Source organism: Coregonus lavaretus (assembly GCF_964263955.1).
Source record: "Coregonus lavaretus genome assembly, contig: HAP1_SCAFFOLD_156, whole genome shotgun sequence".
Classification (NCBI taxonomy): Eukaryota; Metazoa; Chordata; class Actinopteri; order Salmoniformes; family Salmonidae; genus Coregonus; species Coregonus lavaretus.
This window is the reverse complement of record NW_028164304.1, coordinates 839647-865783: the sequence shown is the minus strand read 5'-3', so window position 1 is coordinate 865783 and position 26137 is coordinate 839647. Positions and strand designations below refer to the sequence as shown.

Below are 26137 nucleotides of genomic sequence, written 5' to 3'. Positions count from 1 at the left end.
TCTATTTTCAACCTGTCTCCACTGTCCAAACTATTCTTGGCTGTGAATGCACAAAACAGAGCAAAATATGTTTGAAATGTAAGCCATGTTTTTTCCCCATCGGTTTAACCACAAAAGAAAATATTGCAAAAACCATGGGATCCTAGATTGGGTCGTGAAAACAAAACACTTTGAGACCTCAGTGTTGTTTTACTATGACTGCCTCTTCTTGGGCAAATAAATACTTTGGTGTTTATTGTTTTTTATACCAATAAAACCCTAAGACAATGAGTAACCATTTTAGTTTGGGTGCCAACATCAAAAAGTACAATCCGAAGACGAATGGCTTGCTGTAAGTCTTCACCTGTTTGCCTTGTCTTGCACTTGTCACCCATGACGCCTCCCCATGGACCCGTGTCTAACCTCTGACCCCGTCCCGCTTGTAGGAAAGACGGAGCCCCCCCATTAGTAACATTCTATATGTTCTATGTGTACTCCCACGTGGATACCGTGTTTAACGTGTCGCTGTGTGTGGCCACAGACACAGTAGGAAGTGCCGTATAAATCATTATGAGTCAGAGTGTGAAAACAAACCTCCCTCCCCGGCTGCTACGATGGCTAGCTGGGTGGAATCCATGATGGATCGCCTTCTCCTCCCAAGTCCTGATGGCTTGCTGGGTGGAATCCATGATGGATAGCCTTCTCCTCCCCAGTCCTGATGGCTTGCCGGGTGGAATCCATGATGGATAGCCTTCTCCTCCCCAGTCCTGATGGCTTGCCAGGTGGAATCCATGATGGATAGCTTTCTCCTCCCCAGTCCTGATGGCTTGCCGGGTGGAATCCATGATGGATCGCCTTCTCCTCCCAGGTCCTGATGGCTTGCCAGGTGGAATCCATGATGGATAGCCTTCACCTCCCAGGTCCTGATGGCTTGCTGGGTGGAATCCATGATGGATAGCCTTCTCCTCCCCAGTCCTGATGGCTTGCTGGGTGGAATCCATGATGGATAGCCTTCTCCTCCCCAGTCCTGATGGCTTGCCGGGTGGAATCCATGATGGATCGTCTTCTACTCCCCAGTGCTGATGGCTTGCTGGGTGGAATCCATGATGGATAGCCTTCACCTCCCAGGTCCTGATGGCTTGCCGGGTGGAATCCATGATGGATAGCCTTCACCTCCCAGGTCCTGATGGCTTGCCGGGTGGAATCCATGATGGATAGCCTTCACCTCCCCAGTCCTGATGGCTTGCCGGGTGGAATCCATGATGGATCGCCTTCTCCTCCCCAGTCCTGATGGCTTGCCGGGTGGAATCCATGATGGATAGCCTTCACCTCCCCAGTCCTGATGGCTTGCCGGGTGGAATCCATGATGGATAGCCTTCTCCTCCCCAGTCCTGATGCAGTATACTATCAGGGCTAAAGGGGTTTGGTGTTGGGAGGTTTGGTGTTGGGAGGTTTGGTGTTGGGAGGTTTGGTGTTGGGAGGTTTGGTGTTGGGTTTAGGTGTTGACCGTTAACCGACCCGAGCCGCTGTGTTGATAGAAAAACCTGCTGTTTGTTCAGGCGCTTGACTGGGATGACCAGAGTTTACCTTGAGGCCTGAGGCTTTACACTGCAGAACCCAGGGCTAGGATAGCATATCCCATTTGTAGTGGTGCTTAACATGGAAAAGCCCCTTTCTGCAGGACATGAAATACAGTCAAATGTTGGTCAAACATTTTCTTATTTAAGATTTTTCCTAGTTGTCCAGCTAAAATTAAATCTCTATATTTCCTAAAGGCATATTTTTAAATGTGGATCATTTTGAAACTGATCTGTGTGTGTTCCTAACCAGGGAGGGTGTGAGCTGGGATGGGCGTGGCGGGTGGCAGGGCCGCCTGTCATCCAGCGGGTCCAACACAGAAGAGGACGGAGGAATCTTTGTGAACTCCACCAGCAGCAAGCTCCTGGAGAGAGCCCACGGCATCCTCATGTGAGTGACTCAACATCTTTGTTTAACACCGGTCATCCACCCACCCACCCACCACCACTACTCCTTAAATTACTCTCGGCACTGACTGTTTCTGTCTCAAACCTCCTACACCACTCCTTAAATTACTCTCGGCACTGACTGTTTGTCTCAAACCCCCTGCAACACTCCTCTTTAAGCCTTTTATTGGCCTGGTAGAGAAGACACAATGTAGATATTCATAATGTAGATATTCTTATGTCCCTAAAACCATCTGCTCTCTTTTACCAGGAGAAACAAAAACTACAAATCAAAGCCCAGTCTTCCAAAGGTAAGCCACCTTGTTAAGCCACCTTGTCTTTAAACCTCTAGTGATAATACTAGTGCTGGATCTTACTGGTCGTGTGTTCTTCCCTTTTACCACAGCACTTGCTTGATGTCAAGTCCCTCAAGTACCTCAGCAACCTGACGCTGCACGACCGCATCACCAAGTCCCTCCTCCACCTCCACAAGAAGAAGAAACCACCCAGCATCAGCGCTCAGTTCCAGGTCAGTCCCCCTTAGGCACAGATCTAGGATCAGTGTATCTCTCCCAAATCATGCCCTTAACTATTAGGGTCGAGGGTGTCAAACGTATTTCCTGGCGGGCCATGTGTCTGCTGGTTTTTGCTCTATCTTTTCAATTAATGTCCAATTACGACCATTGAGACATAGACAACATGGTGAGGGGAGTTCCTAACTAATCAGTGACCTTAATTGATCAATCGAGTGCAAAGGAGGAGCGACGCCCCGCAGACCCTCGGTCCTCGAGGACTGGAGTTTGACACTTGTGTATCAGGGGATAAAATACAAAACTGACCTCAGATCAGTGGTTAGGGGTAACTTCACTCTACTCCACTTATCTGGGATGTGTATTGGAAGTTGCCAGCTGAGTCCAGCTGACAGTATCGATGTTCTCTGGAACTCAGGGTGTTGTCCCATGAGCTGCCTGTTACAACCTCCTGTTGTCCCTCTGCCTGCCTGTCTGTCTGCTTGTCTCTGCCTGCCTGTCTGTCTGCTTGTCTCTGCCTGCCTGTCTGTCTGCTTGTCTCTGCCTGCCTGCCTGTCTGTGTCTGTCTGCTTGTCTCTGCCTGCCTGTCTGTCTGTCTGCCTGTCTGTCTGTCTGTCTGTCTGTCTGTCTGTCTGTCTGTCTGTCTGTCTGCCCACGCTCTGTCCACCCACTGTCAGATCCCAGCCTGTGAAGTATTTTTACAACCTCCTCCCTCTGCCTGCCTGTCTGCCTGTCTGTCTGCCTGTCTGTCTGCCTGTCTGTCTGCCTGCCTGTCTGCCTGCCTGTCTGTCTGCCTGTCTGTCTGATCCTGTGACGTCTTTTTCTTTTTGTAATCCCACCCAAAAGACAACGATGACATCATGTCTGGGTGGAAAAAAATAACTATTTCATAAAACATCTCTTGCCCAGAACATTCCCATTTCTCTGTCACTTTGGAAATTAGTGTGATCCCTGATGATGAATTTTAAGCTCAGTTGAGCAGATTTGACCGTGTCAAAAAGAGAAGAATAAAACCCCAAAATCCTATTTTTAAATTAAAGCGATTCTCCAGTACTTTTTTATACTTTTTAGCCAGTAGTTCTGAAAGTAGTGGTCACACGCCCTGCTGTGTGTTCATCATGTGCATCTTGCTAGCTGTCTCTCATATGGCGAGGGGCTGAAGCTCATTGGTTGAACTCAAATTGCTAGGGGGCTGGACCACGTTGGGGAAAATGTAGGGAAAATGGCGCAGCACACCTTCCAGAAAAACAGTTGCTTTCAAACTAGGTTTAAAAAAAATACTTAGTAGTCGCCAAAGTTCCGGAGCATGTCTTTAATATAATAAAGGTGATACTTAAAGATGGAAGTCCCCAGCTTATCTAAGACCAGCTGAGTAGGCTGATGAGACAGAGGGGGACGTTGTCAACTCATCTCAGTTATGATCATCCCTTTATCACAGCCGTAATCATCTCTCCCTCCTACCAGCTTGTCTTTCTTAACTCCTCTGTTGTGTCTTTACTCATGCCTGGCTGTCTCTATTGCTCTTGGCTCACAGAGGGTGAGGGTGAATCCCAAATGGCACCCCATTCCCTACATAGTGCACTAGTTTTGACCAGGGCCGGGAGTGGGGAGTGGGGGGGGGGGGGGAGTGGGGGGGGGGCATTTGGGACGCGGTATGAGTGTAAAGAGGCGTGACCGCCCCCACAACAACAATCCCCTATCCCCCAGCCCTGGCCTGTACTTTAACCCTCTCTGGCTGGCAGGAAGCCTGGCTGTACTCTAACCCCCTCTGGCTGGCAGGAAGCCTGGGCAGAAGGCAGGGAGTGGTGACATCACTTCCCACATCCTGTTGTGTGGCTGATTGCTTTCATCTTCTGAGCGGAGTGGGGGGAACTGCATTCCTGGCCACCGAAATAGCCACACACACACCCACACTCTCATACACACACATGCATACACACATATACTTACACACACATGCATACATGTGTGTGCAGCCGTCTAAGGCACTGCATCTCAGTGCTTGAGGCATCACTACAGACCCCCTGGTTCGATTCCAGGCTGTATCACAACCGGCCGTGATTGGGAGTCCCATAGGGTGGCGCACAATTGGCCCAGCGTTGTCCGGATTTGGCCGGTGTAGGCTGTCATTGTAAATAAGAATTGGTTCTTAACTGACTTGCCTAGTTAAATAAATGTTAAATAAAATAAAAAAATACACACACTCTCATACACACATATACATACACACACTCTCATACACACTCATACACTGCTTTCATCTTCTGAGCGGAGTGGGGGGAACTGCATTCCTGGCCACCGAAATAGCCACTCCCACACCCACACTCTCATACACACATATACATACACACACTCTCATACACACACATGCATACACACACTCTCATACACACGCATGCATACACACACATTCCCTCACTTTCTCTCTCTCTCTCACACGTGCACACACACACACACACATTTTTGGAATGTTATGGCATCAGGTGGACCTTACCCAGTGTCTGTTTGTTGTTGTCCGGAGGAAGAGAACCCAGGAGGACCTGTCTCCCTCCTCACCCCAACCCTCCATGCTACAGCAGCTAACCACACGCTAGCCTATTATCCTAGACCGTCTTTTATTATGTGGTAAAAAAGGGTTATAAAGACAGGACAACAATTATTCACACCAGACAAAACCACTCCTCCCTGCTATAAAACCAACAAAGCCAATGTGTCGTGTATTATTTCTGTCTCACAAAGGTTGTATATATGTTTATATGATGTTTAATATGTTTTTGGTGATGTCAATACCTGGGATGTATTCACTAGGAACCAAACAGAACCAAACGGAAGCAAACGAAACAGGGACGGGCCTACCTGAATTTGTCCAATAGAAACTCTTGTTTTCGTAGCGAAACGTTTTCCGTTTGGAGTAAACAGGTTTTTTTTTGCTAAACGTTTTGGACTAATGATGACACCCCTGATCTGTCCTACCACAGGCCTCTCTCAATAAGCTGATGGAGACTCTGGGCCAATCAGAACCCTACTTTGTCAAATGCATCCGTTCCAATGCAGAGAAGCTGCCCCTGCGCTTCAACGATGGCCTGGTACTCAGGCAGCTACGCTACACAGGTATGCTGGAGACCGTGCGCATCCGCCAGTCAGGCTACTGCATCAAGCACACCTTCCAGGTAAGCCGTTTTAGACAGATGCACAGACGCGTATGCAAACTCTCACACACACACATATACATATATACATGCACACACACTCTCATCCCATATTTACCCCATCTACAAGTCTGTCTCACATCGTAGACATTAGTCAGTGTTAATCTGCCTGTCTTCTCTCCTGGAAGCACTCACATCGTAGACATTAGTCAGTGTTAATCTGCCTGACGCAATTTCCTCTGTTCCTCAGTAACCTCTTTCCACTTCTTTCTCTGTGTTTCCGTTGGCTTGGTGATTGGGATCAGTTGTATGCAACATGTCGTGCTGTTCATTGAGAAAACAAAGGCGTCTGCTGTATCTGTTTGTGTAAGAAATAATTTACTAGCGATTTGAAGTGGCTGCCATATTGTCTCCAAGACTTCATAAGTTTGATGTTGTTTGTATGATAGTATTGTGGGACTATTAGGACAGTGCTCTTAAGTTAGGTGTCATTTGAATATGACTAGTTGGGTACAGTAGATGTCACAATAATGTTATGGATTGTCTAGAGTCTAGCTCGTTACTGTACTTTTAGCCAATCCTTCAGTTTTAAAGTAGCGTCACCTTTATTTTCGTATATTGCTTGTCCTGTAAGGAACCGTTGAACTAGTGTTTACAGCTGTGGAAGCCAAACATTAGGTCACTGGGCGAAACCATTGTGATGGAACGTTTGTAATACACAACCTTGACGATGAAACGAGATGGAATGCCCCGCCCGTGACCTCATTCTGCCGCTCATGAACTTACTCACAACACTAGATAGTTTTAGCCTCAGACTGACGTTTTCATTGATCTGAATTCCCCTGACATATTAGAGCTGCGGCCCTTCTGAAGACTGTCCTGAGATCAGTGTGGAGAACAGGGCCTCTATAGTCTGTAATGAAACGCTTGGTCCTGTGGAGGTAATTGTATAAACACAGCATCTGTTTCCCAGTCAGTCAGCCACACCCCTACTGCCTTCACCGGTTTCCCGGACTGCCAACTGTGTTGACATCAGACAACGGGCCTCCGTTTGGGGGGGAGTGGGATGGTGAATATTTTTTTGATGATGTTAGTTAGCCTCCCTGTAAATATCACCATGGACTATCCCTAAAACCACATGTGCCTCGAACAGGACCTTGTCCCTGTGTCACTCCTGTAGAGTGAAGCTAAGAGATGTTCCTTTAGAGACTGGCTGGTGATATCACTTGGAGATGCACAGCTCCAATCCTCAGGAGCTGCAGTGTTTTGTGCTGCCTGCGACAGATTCAGTGAGAGAAGCCCAGCCAATCAGGTGATCAGTACAGTGCCATATAGAAGAGTTAACCAGTAGAGACCGTTGCCGTTGAGGACTGTCCACCGACTCACACTTCTGAAAATTGCCTCCTACATTTATTATAACCGTTGTTGTTTTTTGTGTTTCTCCTTTTCCCTCTTCTTGCCTGGCAGGATTTTGTCCGTCACTTCCGCGTGCTGCTACCCGAGGGCACCAGTGCCACCCAAGAGGGCATCAGACAGTACCTAGGCCAGGTGGACCTTGCGCCCGATGGATACCAAGTTGGCAAAACCATGGTACTAGTCACCCTACTGCCTGTCACTACAATAGATTAAAACCATGGTACTAGTCACCCTACTGCCTGTCACTACAGTAGATTAAAACCATGGTACTAGTCACCCTACTGCCTGTCACTACAATAGATTAAACCCATGGTACTATTCACCCTACTGCCTGTCACTACAGTAGATTAAAACCATGGTACTAGTCACCCTACTGCCGGTCACTACAGTAGATTAAAACCATGGTACTAGTCACCCTACTGCCGGTCACTACAGTAGATTAAAACCATGGTACTAGTCACCCTACTGCCGGTCACTACAGTAGATTAAAACCATGGTACTATTCACCCTACTGCCTGTCACTACAGTAGATTAAACCCATGGTACTATTCACCCTACTGCCTGTCACTACAGTAGATTAAAACCATGGTACTAGTCACCCTACTGCCTGTCACTACAGTAGATTAAAACCATGGTACTAGTCACCCTACTGCCTGTCACTACAGTAGATTAAAACAAAGAGGAAGGGATACAATTGAGACTTTTTAGTCAAGATATCAACAATTGTATCCAATTGTCTTTGGTTTTCTGTAGTATATTGTACCCCCATGGGGATTTGCCATAAGGCACTGATCTGTTTTATTTTACACATTTAGACCAGCCTTATATATAAAAAAGTGTGTGGTCATACGCACATCCTTAAAACACAGGTGCTGGGCTAATGAACTATACTAGAACAGAACAGACAGGCCTTGCGTTGTCCTCATAGCTAGTGGATAGTTGACCATGAGTGGTAGTTGACCATCAGTTTATCAGTCTCCACGGGGGGGCTGGAGACTCAGCCCTGCTTTAGGTTATTGAACTTTATTTAAATATAGAAACAGGAACATAAGGAGCAGTGCCAATATATTACTGTAGTCTTTCTGGGAGACAGGACGTAATACACACACGCACTCTGATAGATGGGTCCAGAGCTATTCCTTTGGTTTGATGTGTCTATAATTAGTGGTCCATACCTGAAATTATTGTGTCCCTGTGTCTGATCATCCAGGGAGGAGGATGTCCATACTTGAACAGTGTGCCCTTGTGTGAGTATATATGTATGTGTGTATGATGTGCCACTCATTGTGTCCGCTGTCAGGTGTTCCTGCGTGAGGTGGAGCGTCAGCGGCTGCAGGCGTTGCTCCACAGGGAGGTCCTGGACCGTATCGTCACGCTACAGCGCCGCTTCAGGGCCCTGCTGGAGAGGAAACACTTCATCAGGATGAGACTAGCTGCCACAACCATCCAGGTAACCACCGTCCCCTTCTTATAGCCTCATCAACCCAGGGCCAGTGACCGGGTAAGCTTCATCACCCCAGGGCCAGTGACTGGGCAGGGGGCACCAACCCTGGTCCTGCTACAGGGGTATGCAGGCTTTGGTTTCATTACAGTTGCATGGTCCTGCTACAGGGGTATGCAGGCTTTGGTTTCATTACAGTTACATGGTCCTGCTACAGGGGTATGCAGGCTTTGGTTTCATTACAGTTGCATGGTCCTGCTACAGGGGTATGCAGGCTTTGGTTTCATTACAGTTGCATGGTCCTGCTACAGGGGTATGCAGGCTTTGGTTTCATTACAGTTGCATGGTCCTGCTACAGGGGTATGCAGGCTTTGGTTTCATTACAGTTGCATGGTCCTGCTACAGGGGTATGCAGGCTTTGGTTTCATTACAGTTGCATGGTCCTGCTACAGGGGTATGCAGGCTTTGGTTTCATTACAGTTGCACGCAATCAGGGTCTTGATGAGTTGATTAGTTGACTCAGGTGTGTTAGCGCTGGGCTGGTAGAAAGTCTGCACACCCTGTTCTGTGGCTCTCAGCACCATAGTTGGTGATATTAACTGTGTAAATGATATATAGTATATCCAGGCTATAGATACAGTAGGTGTTTGTTTGTGTATGTGATATTTATTTAGTATTTAGTAAATGGATTTAAGTGGGAAATAATGCACATATTGGTGTTATTGAACTGAGGTAGGAATGCTTCTCATCCCAATGTTATGTGTCAGTCCTTATCTGTGCAATCTTGCTCAGCCCGGTTTTGATGGGCCACTAAAGATATGTAATTGTATGTGTTATGGAGGGATGTTTAGATTCAGAGCCCTTTCAGTAATCCCACAAAATCCCACAATTAATTTTTGTGGAAAATTATGTGAATTAGCTCAACTATTTGTCTTGACCGTTCCTCAACTTTGTTTTGGATGTCATTCAACTTTCACGATCACAATCTAAGACTCATACCAGATATTTGATCCTAGTACTTATGCAATTGTTGATTCAGTTACGTTACAGTATCCAGCAGGAACCAAAACTAAGTCCTCTCATAAAGTGGGACATTATTGTACTAGAGAAGTTGGCTATGAATGGTACTGGATATAATACACCTTAAGGATAGGTACTTCGGGTTTGTCAGTTGGCCTTTTTTGCTTTAGATCTTTGAGACCTTGGTGTAATTTAGCCAATCACTGATATTGATCAACTAGCACAGTTGTTGAGGTGATTAGTAGAGTCAGGTGTGGTACCTGGTTGGAATCAAACCCTGCAATACCTCTGGCACTCCGGGATCAAGTCAAAGTTTATTGGTCACGTACACAGTTTGACAGATGTTATAGTGAATGCTTGTTTTACTAGCTCCTAACAGTGCAGCAAAATTGTCAAACAAGTACACAAATAATAATAATCAAAAACTAAAAACAAGAAATCAGGAATGTCAGAACTAATCCAGTTAACACTATCAGTAATCCAAATGCAATCAATGTGTATATACACCTACAATATCTACTTAAGAGTGATATGTACAGCAGTAGATATATTACAGTGAGCCATGTCAGGAATCCAGTATATAGATACGCGATGGGAATAAACAGTGTAACAAAATGCAATGTACTGTATTAGATATATTAGAAAGAGCTATGTGAAGAATACAGTATATGAATACACAGTGTGAAAAACAGTATAAAATAAATAAAAAAAAGAAACCAAATGGATCAGGGCATCTACCCTTGTTAATGTTCCCCTGCTACACCTCTCCCTTCCCTGCTTGGAGAGGGCCTCGTATTATATCTGTTTACACTGTAACCGCCTATTTGGTCCTTTGGAAAGAGACTCGGGTGTTTTGGTTTTGCCTAGTTGGAAAGAAAAAGAAATCCAATCAATGGGTAGAAGTGTTAGTAGCCAGAGACTTAGGGAGAGCGCTAACAACATTGAAATAAACCCTCTAATGGAAGTGTTGTGATCATGTTCCCAGAGCAGGAGAACAAAAGGTCTGTCAAACAGTTAATGTATTTATATTATCTCTGCTGAGACTGCCTTTGCTCTTTGTGTAGTCAGCCAAGTTTGGATAGCTTTGTGTCCTGTTTTGACAACATTTTCCCTGACTATACCAAAAATTATTTTATTCAGTAGTGCCCAATCCCAGCTCCCCCTAGGCTCCTCACCCCCCAGGCCCTCCTCACCCCCCAGGCCCTCCTAACCCCCCAGGCCCTCCTAACCCCCCAGGCCCTCCTAGCCTCTATGCACTTGTGGAAATCTGAGAGAATTGGATAGGTGTAAGCAACATGGTAATAGCTCCACCTTGATTTCTGATTGGCTTGATGGAATATTTGCCAATTTGCCTATACTGTACCTATCAGATCTCCACAAGTGCATAGGGGGGTGATTTTTGGATTGGACGTTGCTATAGATGGATGGACTCAAATCCAAGAAACTTAACAAATTCCATCATACTATAAATGCGGTAACATCCACAGCGCTGATCTCACCTGCTTTTCCCTCACACAGCAATGGTGGCGTGCCTACCTGTCCAAGCAGGAAGATGACTACGACCCCAGCATCCAGGAGGAGGCGGCTTTGTGCCTCCAGACCGCCTGGCGGGGATACAAGGAGCGCCGGAGGTTCGGGCTGTGGCGGGAGGCGGCCCTGCTGCTGCAGAGGGAGTGGAGGGCGTGGCTGAAGCGGAGAGAACGGGAGGGGGCAGCACTCGCCATCCAGACGGCCTGGCGCTGCCACATGGCCAGAGACGCCTACCTGCGACTGCGTGGCACCACGGTGCTGCTACAGGCAGCGGGGAAAGGATACCTGGCCAGACAGAGGTAAACTAATGTTAAGTGTTGTAGAACGTTTCTTAGAGCAGACGTGGTTCTCCACATGACATGAGAGTGAATAGTCTGTTCTACACTTTGTCTGTTCTACAAATGCATTTCTATCTGCAGCTGAGCTTTCAAAACGTTATGCTTCATTACTGTTTCTGGATACTTTTGCATGATCATGGAAATCAATATGAAATGCCATGGAAAATTTTATGAAGGCAGTGTTGCCACAGAAGACCATCTGAACTTCCATGCTACCATCATTTCAACCATCATTTCAACTCAAACATTCTTGCAACGAGATTAGAAATTGCTGCAAAGTTCATTCACTGTACTTATTGGTCATAATTCTATATCCAATCCCCCTCCACGCCCAGTCGTAACTGGTGACGTGCCCGTATTCATGGCCTGCCAGCTGAAAAATCTCCTGTTCAGATAATGTGGTTACATAAACACCCAGAACAAAGTAGCAACAGTCAGCTGAGCTGGAGGAGGACGTTCTCCCGTAAGGCTGCCACTTTGAGTTGACACATTCAACAGGAAGAGACTGTTATATGTTTTTAAGTGTCTAGTTAAGTGTTTAACTGTCTTGTCAAGGAACAAGGAAGTAAGACTCATTGAAGGTGTGGTGTTGCCTTGTGATTGGTTTAGCTGTAACCATGCCTCCTTGATTGACAGTTTCGGGCAGCTGAAGGAGCAGAGACTGAGAGAGAAGGAGCAGAGGCTGAGGGAGAGAGAGAGTCAACAACAGCAGCAGCAGCTGCAGCAACAACAGCAGCAGCTGCTGCAGAATGGACAGACTCGCCTCTCGCCAGAAGAAGATGATCAGCCAGTGAGGATCATGGGCCTGGACCTGAGCACATGGGAGGACCGCTCATACAAGGAGCGGGAGAGGAGCCTCCAGAGACTGAACAGCCAGGAGGAGAGGAGAAAAGAGGGAGGAGGTGAAGGAGGAGTGGCGAGGGCCGCAGAGAGCTCCGGTAGGGCCCAGTCTGAACCACCACCAGTTTCGTCGACAGCTGCCACTGCCACGGTGGTGGTGAGAGAGAGGACCAGGACCCTGGACGAGCCCTGCCAGAGGACCACCAGGGCCAAGAGGGAGAGCCGGAGGATGAGGGAGCTGGAGCAGGCCAAGTTCAGCCTGGAGCTGCTCAAGGTGCGGGCCACGGGCAGTGGTGGGGCCTCGTCCCCCTCTGAGGAGAGGCGCTGGTCGGCCGAGCTGGCCCCCGCCACCACCTCGCCTCTCCGCTCCCCCCAGGGGCCCGGAACCCCCGACAGCCAGAGCTCCAAGGGCAGCTTCGAGCTACTCAGCGTGGACGACGAGATACTCAGGGAGAGGGCACCTTTGGCGGATGCGAAGGAGCTTGGTTCCCCCCTCTCTTATGAAGCGCCGATGGAGCTGGAGCAGGCCCCAGAGGTCATCCCCATTAGCCCCATGTCGAAGGAGCCTCCCAGGGCTTCTGTGTCCGATGTCGCCTCCCCACCTCCAGACAGTCAGAGCCAGGCCAAGCCAGAACCGGCTGCCGTCTCTCCACCTCCGCCCAAGATAGAGAACTACCTCCCTACCTTTTACGTCCCGTCAACTGATGGCAGCTTGGTCATCACCCGTCGTCCTGGCATTGACCCCTCGCGACCCCTCGAGGAAGATACCACCACCACTACCACTAGTACCACCATCATCACCAAGCCGCTCAAGTCAATCAAACAAAGGCGGGAGTCGTCACGGCGACCCGTGGTGGTGGTCATCAGCATGCAGAAGGAAACCCCCCTGTATCAGGAGGAGCTAGGTGGTGCTGTCGTTCATCTTCCCCCTGTAGAGGTTCATGACGGGTCGGCACAAACCGGCGAATCCCCTTCATCGCCACGGCCATCAGTTCCGGCGCCCGTTCAACCACTAGATCCCGCCCCCGTCATCCCCGTCCCGGCCGCCAACCAGCTGGTCCTGGAGAAGCTGGAGCGACTGAACGAGGAAAAGGAGGAGCGTCAGCGGCACCTGCAACAGCAGAACGAGCGGGAGATGATGGACCAGATCCGACAGCAGAAGGAGGTTCTGGAGAGACAGCGCCGCCACTTCGCCCAGTACGAGAGGGAACTGTTGGAGAAGCAGAGGGGCGAGGCCCTGGTCAGGATCCAGCAGAGCCGGCAGGGGGGGCCCCTCCAGGGAGGGCCCTCCCAAGACAGGAGTGCAACCGCAGCTACCTCGACCAGGCCCCTAAGACCCAGCTCCCTTCTCATCGAGAGAGCCCCGGCTCTGGCTCCACCCTTCAAGACCAAGTCTGTGTCCGCTGCCCCTGCAGACCTCTCTCCTCCTGGGCCGATGGACACCCAGAGTGTTCCCAAGCCCCATCCTGAGCCCAACAAGGCCCAGCCCAACAAGACCCAGCCCAACAAGACCCAGCCCAAGGCCCAGCCCAACCAGCCCCGGCTCCCTCCACCTCCCTCAGTCCCCAAAGCAAAGACCAGGGATGGGAGGCCCGTTGCGGACGGCTGGGCGCCGAATTTGACCCTGGAGTCCAGAGAGGGCGGGGGAGGAGGAGCCAGAGGGAGGGTCCCCAAGAAGGCCCCGGCCAATCAGGGCGCCAGTGTCAGCATGACTGACAGGTCGGGGAACATCTTCTTTGCGCCCAAAGACAGGGTGTCGTTCTCTAAGTGAGTATTGAATCCAGCTATGGAGTTATCATGTACTGTAGGTACCTTAACCACTCAACTAGACATTGATACACATTTAATGGAGAGATGGGAGATTATTCCTAAAAATGTCTGTCATATATAATTCTTAACCTCTGAAAAGAAACAAAGAGACGTAATAGATGCATAGTTCACATAAAGGTTATTTAAATAAATAAAAACATGAGCAAAATAGGTGTTGCTTGGGAATTAATGGGTTTGGAATAATGATTTACTATTTCACAGATAAACTTAAAGGTGCAATATGCAGAAATCGCTCCACCATTTCCTGGTTGCTAAAATTCTAATAGTTCGCCTAATTTCAGTTTATGACAAAACAAGAACTCAGAGTGTAGAGAATCATTGTACCATCTAAACCGCTGTGAAATATATCTTCCATAACCAAAAATATGGTATTTTCAGCTCTTTGAAGCTGGTGTACAAAACCGAAAGTAAAAGATGCAATATGAAACTTAAGAGCAGGAAGCATAGAAATAGCGCACATAGAACATATCTACCGCTTCTTAGACTTGCTTTCAATGACAATGACAGATCTATAATTCACCTTTCTATGTGAAGTTGGTCGGGTCGCCCAAAAAGTTACATATTGCAACTTTAACCCCATCTTCATTCCCTTACTCAATGACTCGATGTGTTTTAGGTTTGACAAGGACAAGCCTGTCAATCAAGAGAAGGCTGTAGCAGTCCCAAAGGAGGACCCCTCCTCAAGCTCCAAGCCCTCGATAGGACTGAAAACACAGGAGGTTAGTGAATAGCAGAACTGGTAGCATTTGTTGTCATAATAGTATGTATTTGCATGTCCATATCTAATAGTCAGACTGATAAAGAGATATTGTGTGGGTGTGGGTGTTCTAAGTGTTTGCATGTGTGTACATATCCTAGAGAGAGAGAGAGACCGACGTAATAAAAAGATGGTGACACAGAAAGCTAGTTGCACAGATTGAAAAAGGAAACATTGGGGCATCCCCAACGACCCTGTCTAGTATCCACAGGTTCTAAAGAGGAAAGCAGCATTCAATGGCCTGTTTCTCAGTGTGTTTCAACTGTTGTTATATCGTTTTTGGTCAACCAGGTCAGCAGGGCGGGCCACAGAAAGAAAGCCCGCATGGCACGGACGCGCTCTGACTTTCTGACCCGCACGCCGACCTCCTCGCTGGGGGGCGAGTCGGAGGAGGATGAGTACGATGGAAAGCCCCCCCACTCCTCCCCTCCCCCCTACATCCCAACCCTCCCTAAACAGCAGTCCTTTGAGTGTTTCAGTGACTCAGAGATGGTAAAGAAAACAGACCCAAACCTAAACCTTGGCCTACACCCCAATTCAACTAATATAAGTTATTCTCTTGTTCCTCTAAGCTTCACAGTGGGACGGCCATCTTTCTTCCCCCTGCTGTTAACCCTCTTTAGCACTGGCTGGGCAGACCTGCTCTACCGACCAACTCAACTAAACAACCTACGCTTTAACTAGATTTTCACTCTTCCGCCGAGCATAAACTGTTTCAACGGTGCTAACACACTCTTCTCTTTAAAACCCGATCAAGGTTCTAGCCTAGCTTAGCCTCTCTCCTCACTTCTTCACAGCCCCGAAGTGATTCTCCTTCTGCACCTCTGTCAGCATAATTAACCATGGCATGTGTTACTGTAGCCTGTTAGCCTGTTAGCTTTCTCTTCTCACCATTAGCCCTGCTTTCAGACCGAACCCTGGGATCCTGGGTCGAAGGTCATCGCTCAACCTTGACCTTCCTCCCCTGATGATCCATTAACACACATTCCTGACCTCTCTACTTCAGTGTAACATAAACTGTCTTTATTGTGCTAGCTGGCTATCCATGTTAGATATACTGCTAGTCAGGTATGCTAGTGAAAAACTGTGAGCTATAGACAGCATTGAAAAATGTTAGTCTTGAGTACAACTGACAACTCAGGCTAGTGGAAGTGCTACATTTTGTCAAGGAATCCATTGTTGTACTGCCATCTACTGGCGTGGGGGAAAAATCCTCCCGTCTCCTGTGAGATACGAAAACATAGACGTAGAGTAACACACTAACTTCAGTTAGTACTGTAGATATTGAAAAGTCTCTTTTAATTGTCCTATCTGTTTCTATATGATGATGCTGACATTGTGTCATTCATTGGCGTTTCAGCCTTCCACCAGCTCTGAGGAACAGAAGAAGATGCACAAGGCCATGTCGTCTGGAGATCTGGCCAAAGTTGACACGATACGCAAGAACACCCAGTCAGATGGAAGGTTTGTTCCTGTCATGGTGTCCATTGTAGTCATTTTAATACAGTATACACGGAGTGGACAAAACATTAAGAACACCTTCCTAATATTGACATTTTAGTCATTTAGCAGACGCTCTTATCCAGAGCGACTTACAGTTAGTGAGTGCATACATTTTCATACTGGCCCCCCGTGGGAAACGAACCCACAACCCTGGCGTTGCAAGCGCCATGCTCTACCAACTGAGCTACAGGGGACTATATTGAGTTGCACCCCTCCCTTTTGCCCTTAGAAAAGCCTCAGTTTGTCGGGCATGGACTCTACAAGGTGTCGAAAGCGTTCCACAGGGACGCTGGCCCATGTTGACTCCAATGCGTCCCACGGTTGTGTCAAGTTGGCTGAATATCCTTTGGGTGTTGGACCATTCTTGATACACATGGGGAAACTGTTGAGCGTGAAAAACCGAGAAGCGTTGCATTTCTTGGCACACTCAAACTGGTCCGCCTGGCACCTACTACCATACCCTGTTCAAAGGCACTTAAATCTGTCTTGCCCATTCACCCTCTGAATGGCACACATACACAGTTCATGTCTAAATTGTCTCAAGGCTTAAAAATCCTTCTTTAACCTGTCTCCTCCCCTTCATCTACAGTCGTGGTCCAAAGTTTTGAGAATGACACAAGTATTGGTCTTCACAAAGTTTGCTGCTTCAGTGTTATGATATATTTTTGTCAGATGTTACTATGGTATACTGAAGTATAATTACAAGCATTCCACAAGTGTCAAATGCTTTTATTGACAATTACATTAAGTTTATGCAAAGAGTCAATATTTGCAGTGTTGACCCTTCTTTTTCAAGACCTCTGCAATCCGCCCTGGCATGCTGTCAGTTAACTTGTGGGCCACATCCTGACTGATGGCAGCCCATTCTTGGTTAATGAAGCTGTGATCTGTCTCCCACCACCAGGGTTAGGGTTAATGAAGCTGTGATCTGTCTCCCACCACCAGGGTTAGGGTTAATGAAGCTGTGATCTGTCTCCCACCACCAGGGTTAGGGATAATGAAGCTGTGATCTGTCTCCTACCACCAGGGTTAGGGTTAATGAAGCTGTGATCTGTCTCCCACCACCAGGGTTAGGGTTAATGAAGCTGTGATCTGTGTCCCACCACCAGGGTTAGGGTTAATGAAGCTGTGATATGTGTCCCACAACCAGGGTTAGGGATAATGAAGCTGTGATCTGTCTCCCACCACCAGGGTTAGGGATAATGAAGCTGTGATCTGTCTCTCCCACCACCAGGGTTAGGGATAATGAAGCTGTGATCTGTCTCTCCCACCACCAGGGTTAGGGTTAATGAAGCTGTGCTCTGTCTCCCACCACCAGGGTTATGGATAATGAAGCTGTGATCTGTCTCCCACCACCAGGGTTATGGATAATGAAGCTGTGATCTGTCTCCCACCACCAGGGTTAGGGATAATGAAGCTGTGATCTGTCTCTCCCACCACCAGGGTTCGTGGTAAGATGCGCTTCTGGGGCAAGACGAAGCAGGGCGAGAAGAAGTCATCCAGAGAGAAGCTGTTCTGCGGAGGTGACTCCATGGAGGCAGACGACGGAGACACGGGGCCACTGCTGGGTGAAGGTGGGTGGGGGTTAAAGGGCATCGTGTGGTTCAACAGGTCTAACTGTCAGAAGAAGACACAGTGAAGATCACTTGAGTCTAGAAGACTTGAACGAAAGGTGTTAGACTTACTGTCTGTCTGTCTCTCTGTCTGTCTCTCCATCCCTCCCTCCCAGCAGGACAGGATTACATGTCCCCGCCTCGTAGTCCAGACATGACCCTGGAGCGGGGGGCCAAGGAGAACAAGGAGCCCAAAGTGAAGAGGCGGCGTAGCGTCAAGATCAGCAGCGGGGCCCTAGAGCCCGCCCAGTGGGGGAACGACGCTCTGCAGATCCTCACCTGCACCAACGACTACAGGAGCATGAACGACTTCCTCATGAAGAAGGTACACACACACACACCCACACACACACACACACACACATACACACGCACACAAATACACACACACACATACACACACACAGAAATATGCAGGCATATGCAGACTCGCACACATGGACACAAAGCACACACTCGAACATACACACACATATAGATACATGCATATGAAGAAACTCAGAACAACACACACACAAACACACACACACACAGAGCGTTATTACATCAGCACGAGGAAGGTGGCGCTTTCAGGTTGACTACCAATATAAATTCTCAATTAGAATTTTGAGCTTTGAACATGATGATGATTTGAATATCAGTATTGAGGTTGTTCAATGTCCAGTCTTAAGTTGTTTTACAAGGCTCATGTACCAAAGCCCTAGAGAATACTTTTATCAAGGAGTTGTTTTTGTTTCATTTAGATCAGTGACCTGGTGGCAGAGGACGGCGGTAAGAAAGACACAATGGTGGACGTGGTGTTCAAAAAGGCCTTGAAGGAGTTCCGCCTCAACATCTTCAACTCCTATTCTACTGCTCTAGCGGTTAGTACGGCAGCGCAACAACCCTGTTAGAATCCGAGGGTCCCTAATACCTATGTATTTACATGGCAGTGGTTACATGGTAACTACTTTACAATAGTGTCCTTAATACCTATGTATTTACATGGTAACTACTTTACAATAGTGTCCTTAATACCTATGTATTTACATGGCAGTAGTTACATGGTAACTACTTTACAATAGTGTCCTTAATACATATGTATTTACATGGCAGTAGTTACATGGTAACTACTTTACAATAGTGTCCTTAATACATATGTATTTACATGGCAGTAGTTACATGGTAACTACTTTACAATAGTGTCCTTAATACCTATGTATTTACATGGCAGTAGTTACATGGTAACTACTTTACAATAGTGTCCTTAATACATATGTATTTACATGGCAGTAGTTACATGGTAACTACTTTACAATAGTGTCCTTAATACATATGTATTTACATGGCAGTAGTTACATGGTAACTACTTTACAATAGTGTCCTTAATACATATGTATTTAAATGGCAGTAGTTACATGGTAACTACTTTACAATAGTGTCCTTAATACCTATGTATTTAAATGGCAGTAGTTACATGGTAACTACTTTACAATAGTGTCCATAATACATATGTATTTAAATGGCAGTAGTTACATGGTAACTACTTTACAATAGTGTCCTTATTACCTATGTATTTTCATGCTAGTAGTTACATGGTAACTACTTTACAATAGTGTCCTTAATACATATGTATTTAAATGGCAGTAGTTACATGGTAACTACTTTACAATAGTGTCCTTAATACCTATGTATTTACATGCTAGTAGTTACATGGTAACTACTTTACAATAGTGTCCTTAATACATAAATTATGTATTTAAATGGCAGTAGTTACCGGCATGTTTTTTTAATGTAAACCTCTTGTTTGTGCTCTCCAGATGGATGATGGGAAGAGTATCCGCTACAAGGACTTGTACGCCCTGTTTGAACAGATCCTGGAGAAGACCATGCGTCTGGAGCAGCGGGACTGGAGCGAGTCGCCTGTCAAGGTCTGGGTCAACACCTTCAAGATCTTTCTGGACGAGTTCATGACCGAGTACAAGCCCATGGACAGCACCATCAGCAAGGTACCACCTCCACCGCTGACCTTCTGTCTGGTGCAATGTTGTTATTGTAGCCGTTGGCTATGTAGCTAAGTATCACACTGTGCACTGCATGCTGTCTGAGCTGAAGCCATGGTTTAGGTGGGTTAGCAGTAATGTTGGTAACTGAAGCCATGGTTTAGGTGGGTTAGCAGTAATGTTAGTAGCTGAAGCCATGGTTTAGGTGGGTTAGCAGTAATGTTAGTAGCTGAAGCCATGGTTTAGGTGGGTTAGCAGTAATGTTAGTAGCTGAAGCAATGGTTTAGGTGGGTTAGCAGTAATGTTGGTAACTGAAGCCATGGTTTAGGTGGGTGAGCAGTAATGTTAGTAGCTGAAGCCATGGTTTAGGTGGGTTAGCAGTAATGTTAGTAGCTGAAGCCATGGTTTAGGTGGGTTAGCAGTAATGTTAGTAGCTGAAGCCATGGTTTAGGTGGTTTAGCAGTAATGTTAGTAGCTGAAGCAATGGTTTAGGTGGGTTAGCAGTAATGTTGGTAACTGAAGCCATGGTTTAGGTGGGTTAGCAGTAATGTTAGTAGCTGAAGCCATGGTTTAGGTGGGTTAGCAGTAATGTTAGTAGCTGAAGCCATGGTTTAGGTGGGTTAGCAGTAATGTTAGTAGCTGAAGCCATGGTTTAGGTGGGTTAGCAGTAATGTTAGTAGCTGCAGGGTGTGTGTGTGTGTGTGTGTGTGTGTGTTGTCGGCACAGCACTGCTACAGTGGCCTGGTTAACAGGGTTAGCTGCTGATGTAACTGCTTCCAACACCCAGGTAACTAATTTTAATCCCTGTACGGGTCACATGAAGCCTTGGCTACTATACTTAGACCCTCTGGAAGAGAGGGTCTGCTGGAAAATAGCATTTTGGTCTTTACGATCTTATTAACTTGTAAGCTACAAGGGTATTACAGTATTTGTTGTTGTCAGAGCTCTGTTATATTTGGTTGTGTTCCCCCAGCAGGTCCCCAAACCTGAGCGCAAAAAGAGGAGGAAAAAAGACGCTGACATTGTGAGTGCCTGCTCTTTCTGTTTCAAACTAGTAGTCAACCATTTTGGTATGAGACTGAGACCAGACTGATCTTAAATGTATAGTCAGGTGATGCACGAAGTAAACAGCAAAATCGGGCCGATTTTTCCGCAACAACTAAAAAAGCATTGAAGCACGAGGCGAAACTTCTCCGCTGTTTTGTTCCCGCGGCTATCGCACTGTAGCAGATTGAACCTGCTCGTAGCAACGTCATATCGCGGAGTCTCAATTTAAAACATATTAACCGCCAGTCAGCCATGATTCTCTTTCCTTTAGAAACAAAAGAAAATAGGCCATTAACCAGAACAGACAGGAGAGTCAGAGACTATAGAAAGAATTAATGTCAACATAAACTCTCCTTGGCTCTTTTCTTCCCTCCTCTCCACTGCCCCCTACAGGTGGAGGAACACAATGGCCATATTTTCAAGGCCACCCAGTACAGCATCCCCACCTACTGCGAGTACTGCTCCTCTCTTATCTGGATGATGGACAGGGCCTGCGTCTGCAAATGTGAGTACTCGCGCACACACACACACAACACACGCACGCAAGCACACACACACACACACACACAGACTCACACATTATTACTGTGCATGTCCTCAGCTGCCCTTTGGCCAAGCTTTGAGCTGTGGCCCCTCCTAACCCCTCCTACTAATCAGATTGTGTTCAACTGGACTCGTGGTCTGCAGCTCCTCATCCTCCACAGTTTTCTCAAGCAGCAGTCAGAAAGGATGTTTTCTCCTCCCTGGCCAATGTTGCCTCTGTCTCTTAGCCCTGTAGTCAGTTAGCTAGCGCCCATAACAGTTTGTTTTTCCTCCCTTGGTAACAATGCGGAGGCACTGTCTTTCGGTGGAAAATGGCACTGACTTGCATTTCTCTGGCTGTGTTTATCCAGTGTGTCGCTACGCCTGCCACAGAAAGTGCTGCCTGAAGCTGACCACGAAATGCAGCAAAAAGGTGAGACTACCTATACTAGATCAACGGACACCGACAACTACCTATTCTAGATCAACGGACACCGACAACTACCTATACTAGATCAACGGACACCGACAACTACCTATACTAGATCAACGGACACCGATAACTACCTATACTAGATCAACGGACACCGACAACTACCTACAGTGGGGAGAACTGCCGATTTTGCAGGTTTTCCTACTTACAAAGCATGTAGAGGTCTGTAATTTATATCATAGGTACACTTCAACTGTGAGAGATGGAATCTAAAACAAAAATCCAGAAAATCACATTGTATGATTTTTAAGTAATTAATTTGCATTTTATTGCATGACATAAGTATTTGATCACCTACCAACCAGTAAGAATTCCGGCTCTCACAGACCTGTTAGTTTTTCTTTAAGAAGCCCTCCTGTTCTCCACTCATTACCTGTATTAACTGCACCTGTTTGAACTCGTTACCTGTATAAAAGACACCTGTCCAAACACTCAATCAAACAGACTCCAACCTCTCCACAATGGCCAAGACCAGAGAGCTGTGTAAGGACATCAGGGATAAAATTGTAGACCTGCACAAGGCTGGGATGGGCTACAGGACAAAAGGCAAGCAGCTTGGTGAGAAGGCAACAACTGTTGGCGCAATTATTAGAAAATTGAAGAAGTTCAAGATGACGGTCAATCACCCTCGGTCTGGGGCTCCATGCAAGATCTCACCTCGTAGGGCATCAATGATCATGAGGAAGGTGAGGGATCAGCCCAGAACTACATGGCAGGACCTGGTCAATGACCTGAAGAGAGCTGGGACCACAGTCTTAAAGAAAACCATTAGTAACACACTACGCCGTCATGGATTCAAATCCTGCAGCGCACGCAAGGTCCCCCTGCTCAAGCCAGCGCATGTCCAGGCCCGTCTGAAGTTTGCCAATGACCATCTGGATGATCCAGAGGAGGAATGGGAGAAGGTCATGTGGTCTGATGAGACAAAATTAGAGCTTTTTGGTCTAAATCCACTCGCCGTGTTTGGAGGAAGAAGGAGGATGAGTACAACCCCAAGAACACCATCCCAACCGTGAAGCATGGAGGTGGAAACATAATTCTTTGGGGATGCTTTTCTGCAAAGGGGACAGGACGACTGCACCGTATTGAGGGGAGGATGGATGGGGCCATGTATCGCGAGATCTTGGCCAACAACCTCCTTCCCTCAGTAAGAGCATTGAAGATGCGTCGTAGCTGGGTCTTCCAGCATGACAACGACCCGAATCACACAGCCAGGGCAACTAAGGAGTGGCTCCGTAAGAAGCATCTCAAGGTCCTGGAGTGGCCTAGCCAGTCTCCAGACCTGAACCCAATAGAAAATCTTTGGAGGGAGCTGAAAGTCCGTATTGCCCAGCGACAGCCCCGAAACCGGAAGGATCTGGAGAAGGTCTGTATGGAGGAGTGGGCCAAAATCCCTGCTGCATTGTGTGCAAACCTGGTCAAGACCTACAGGAAACTTATGATCTCTGTAATTGCAAACAAAGGTTTCTGTACCAAATATTAAGTTCTGCTTTTCTGATGTATCAAATACTTCTGTCATGCAATAAAATGCAAATGAATTACTTAAAAATCATACAATGTGATTTTCTGGTACACTCTCACAGTTGAAGTGTACCTATAATAAAAAATGACAGACCTCTACATGCTTTGTAAGTAGGAAAACCTGCAAAATCGGCAGTGTATCAAATACTTGTTCTCCCCACTGTATACTAGATCAACGGACACCGACAACTACCTATACTAGATCAACGGACACCGACAACTACCTATACTAGATCAACGGACACCGACAACTACCTATACTAGATCAACGGACACCGACAACTACCTATACTAGATCAACGGACACCGACAACTACCTATACTAGATCAACGGACACCGACAACTACCTATACTAGATCAACGGACAACGACAACTACCTATACTAGATCAACGGACACCGACAACTACCTATACTAGATCAACGGACACCGACAACTACCTATACTAGATCAACGGACACCGACAACTACGTATACTAGATCAACGGACACCGACAACTACCTATACTAGATCAACGGACACCGACAACTACCTATACTAGATCAACGGACACCGACAACTACCTATACTAGATCAACGGACACCGACAACTACCTATACTAGATCAACGGACACCGACAATTATTCAGTAGAAGGTGTGTGTGTGTGTCCACATGCACTCCTACATCTCTTATGTCTGTATCTGTGTGTGTGTGTGTGTGTGTGTGTGTGTGTGTGTGTGTGTGTGTGTGTGTGTGTGTGTGTGTGTGTGTGTGTGTGTGTGTGTGTGTGTGTGTGTGTGTGTGTGTGTGTGTGTGCGTGCAGTACGACCCAGAGCTGTCATCCAGGCAGTTTGGGGTGGAGGTGTCCCGTCTGACCAATGAGGAGAGGACAGTGCCCCTGATGGTGGAGAAGCTCATCAACTACATCGAGATGCACGGCCTCTACACCGAGGGCATCTACAGGAAGTCTGGCTCCACCAATAAGATCAAAGAGCTCAAGCAGGGACTGGACACAGGTACTGTATACATGCTAACAGAGACCAGGGGGAGGCAATTACGCTAATGGCTATTTGCTAATGAAAATGTCAATGCTATGGCTAAAGGCTAATGCTAACTTCAACATGGGATGCTTGTTTCATTCTGACATTTTGGCCATTTGTACACACAGACGTGAACAGCATGAACCTGGATGACTACAACATCCACGTTATCGCTAGTGTCTTCAAGCAGTGGCTCCGGGACCTGCCCAATCCGCTTATGACCTTTGAACTATACGAGGAGTTCCTCCGCGCCATGTGTAAATACTCCTAACTTCCTGTCATTTCATGTCTGAGAAATGTACACTCCTTACTTCTTTTATTTCTGTATGTAGTTCAACTTCATTGTTGGACATTGAAAATAACTTATCTCACTGATGAATATATCAAAAACTGAATCAAAAACCCCATGAAAAATATAATCAATATGTTTGGTGATGAATGTGTTTGCAGGCTTGCAGGACAGGAAGGAGGTGATTCGAGGGGTCTACTCTATCATCGACCAGCTAAGTAGAACTCACCTGAACACTCTGGAGCGGCTCTTCTTCCACCTAGTCAGGTAACACGCTTTCTACTCTCTCTCCCACTGCTATCTACTATAGCAATTGGACGTCACATCAAATCAAAAGGAAAACGCAAGACAGAAGATTCATACAATAGCAGAACATTTCTGTAATGTCCTAACTCTTAAGCCTATCACCTTGAGTAAGAAGCTGGAACCAAACGTCACACATGTATTATACCTAGAGTGCCTTCACAAAGTATTCATACCCCTTGACTTATTCTACATTTTGTTGTGTTACAGCTTGAATTCAAAATGGATTCAATTAATTTTTTTCTCACCCATCTACACACAATACCTCATAATGAAAACGTGAAAACATGTTTGTAGACATTTTTGCAAATGTATTGAACATGAAATACAGAAATATCTCATTTACGTAAGTATTCACACCCCTGAGTCAATACATGTTAGAATCACCTTTGGCAGAGATTACAGCTGTGAGTGTTTCTGGGTAATATGTCTCTAAGAGCTTTGCACACCTGGATTGTACAATATTTTCACATTATTCTTTTTAAATTCTTCAAGCTCTGTTGGTTGTTGATCTTTGCTAGACAGCCGTTTTCAAGTCTTGCAATAGATTTTCAAGCTGATTTAATTAAAAACTAACTAGGCCACTCAGGAACATTCCATTTCATCTTGGTAAGCAACTCCAGTGTATATTTGTGTTTTAGGTTATTGTCCTGCTGAAAGGTGAATTCATCTCCCAGTGTCTGGTGGAAAGCAGACTGAACCAGGTTTTCCTCTAGGGTTTTGCCTGTGCTTGGCTCTATTCCATGTATATTTTAACATTTTATTTTACTCCCTAGTCCTTGCTGATGATGAGCGTACCCATAATATGATGCAGCCACCACCATGCTTGAAAATATGAAGTGTGGTACTCAGTGATGTGTTGTGTTGGAAATGCCCCAAACATAACGCTTTGTATTCAGGACTTACAGTTAATTTCTTTGCCACATTTTTTGCAGTTTTACTTTAGTGCCTTGTTGCAAACAGGATGCATGTTTTGGAGTATTTTTTTCTGTACAGGCTTCCTTCTTTTCACTTTGTCTTTTAGGTTAGTATTGTGGAGTAACTACA

The 26137-nt window shown here is 46.5% G+C and overlaps 1 protein-coding gene across 1 annotated transcript in view; it reads left to right on the top strand.

Annotated features, from left to right (window-relative positions):
* Positions 1–26137, top strand: part of LOC311117221 (unconventional myosin-IXAa-like) — a 73168-nt gene that overhangs the window by 37477 nt on the left and 9554 nt on the right. Inside the window, exons 14-34 of the mRNA XM_084192197.1 lie at positions 1810–1947; positions 2215–2254; positions 2350–2472; positions 5452–5643; positions 7090–7212; positions 8339–8488; positions 11018–11328; positions 12004–13974; positions 14654–14756; positions 15086–15286; positions 16155–16258; positions 17741–17871; positions 18030–18235; positions 18654–18773; positions 19710–19898; positions 20869–20916; positions 21333–21444; positions 21833–21894; positions 24282–24474; positions 24627–24755; positions 24949–25054. Of these exons, the coding sequence (XP_084048323.1) occupies positions 1810–1947; positions 2215–2254; positions 2350–2472; positions 5452–5643; positions 7090–7212; positions 8339–8488; positions 11018–11328; positions 12004–13974; positions 14654–14756; positions 15086–15286; positions 16155–16258; positions 17741–17871; positions 18030–18235; positions 18654–18773; positions 19710–19898; positions 20869–20916; positions 21333–21444; positions 21833–21894; positions 24282–24474; positions 24627–24755; positions 24949–25054 (4752 nt within the window). The remainder of the gene's footprint in view (positions 1–1809; positions 1948–2214; positions 2255–2349; positions 2473–5451; positions 5644–7089; positions 7213–8338; positions 8489–11017; positions 11329–12003; positions 13975–14653; positions 14757–15085; positions 15287–16154; positions 16259–17740; positions 17872–18029; positions 18236–18653; positions 18774–19709; positions 19899–20868; positions 20917–21332; positions 21445–21832; positions 21895–24281; positions 24475–24626; positions 24756–24948; positions 25055–26137) is intronic.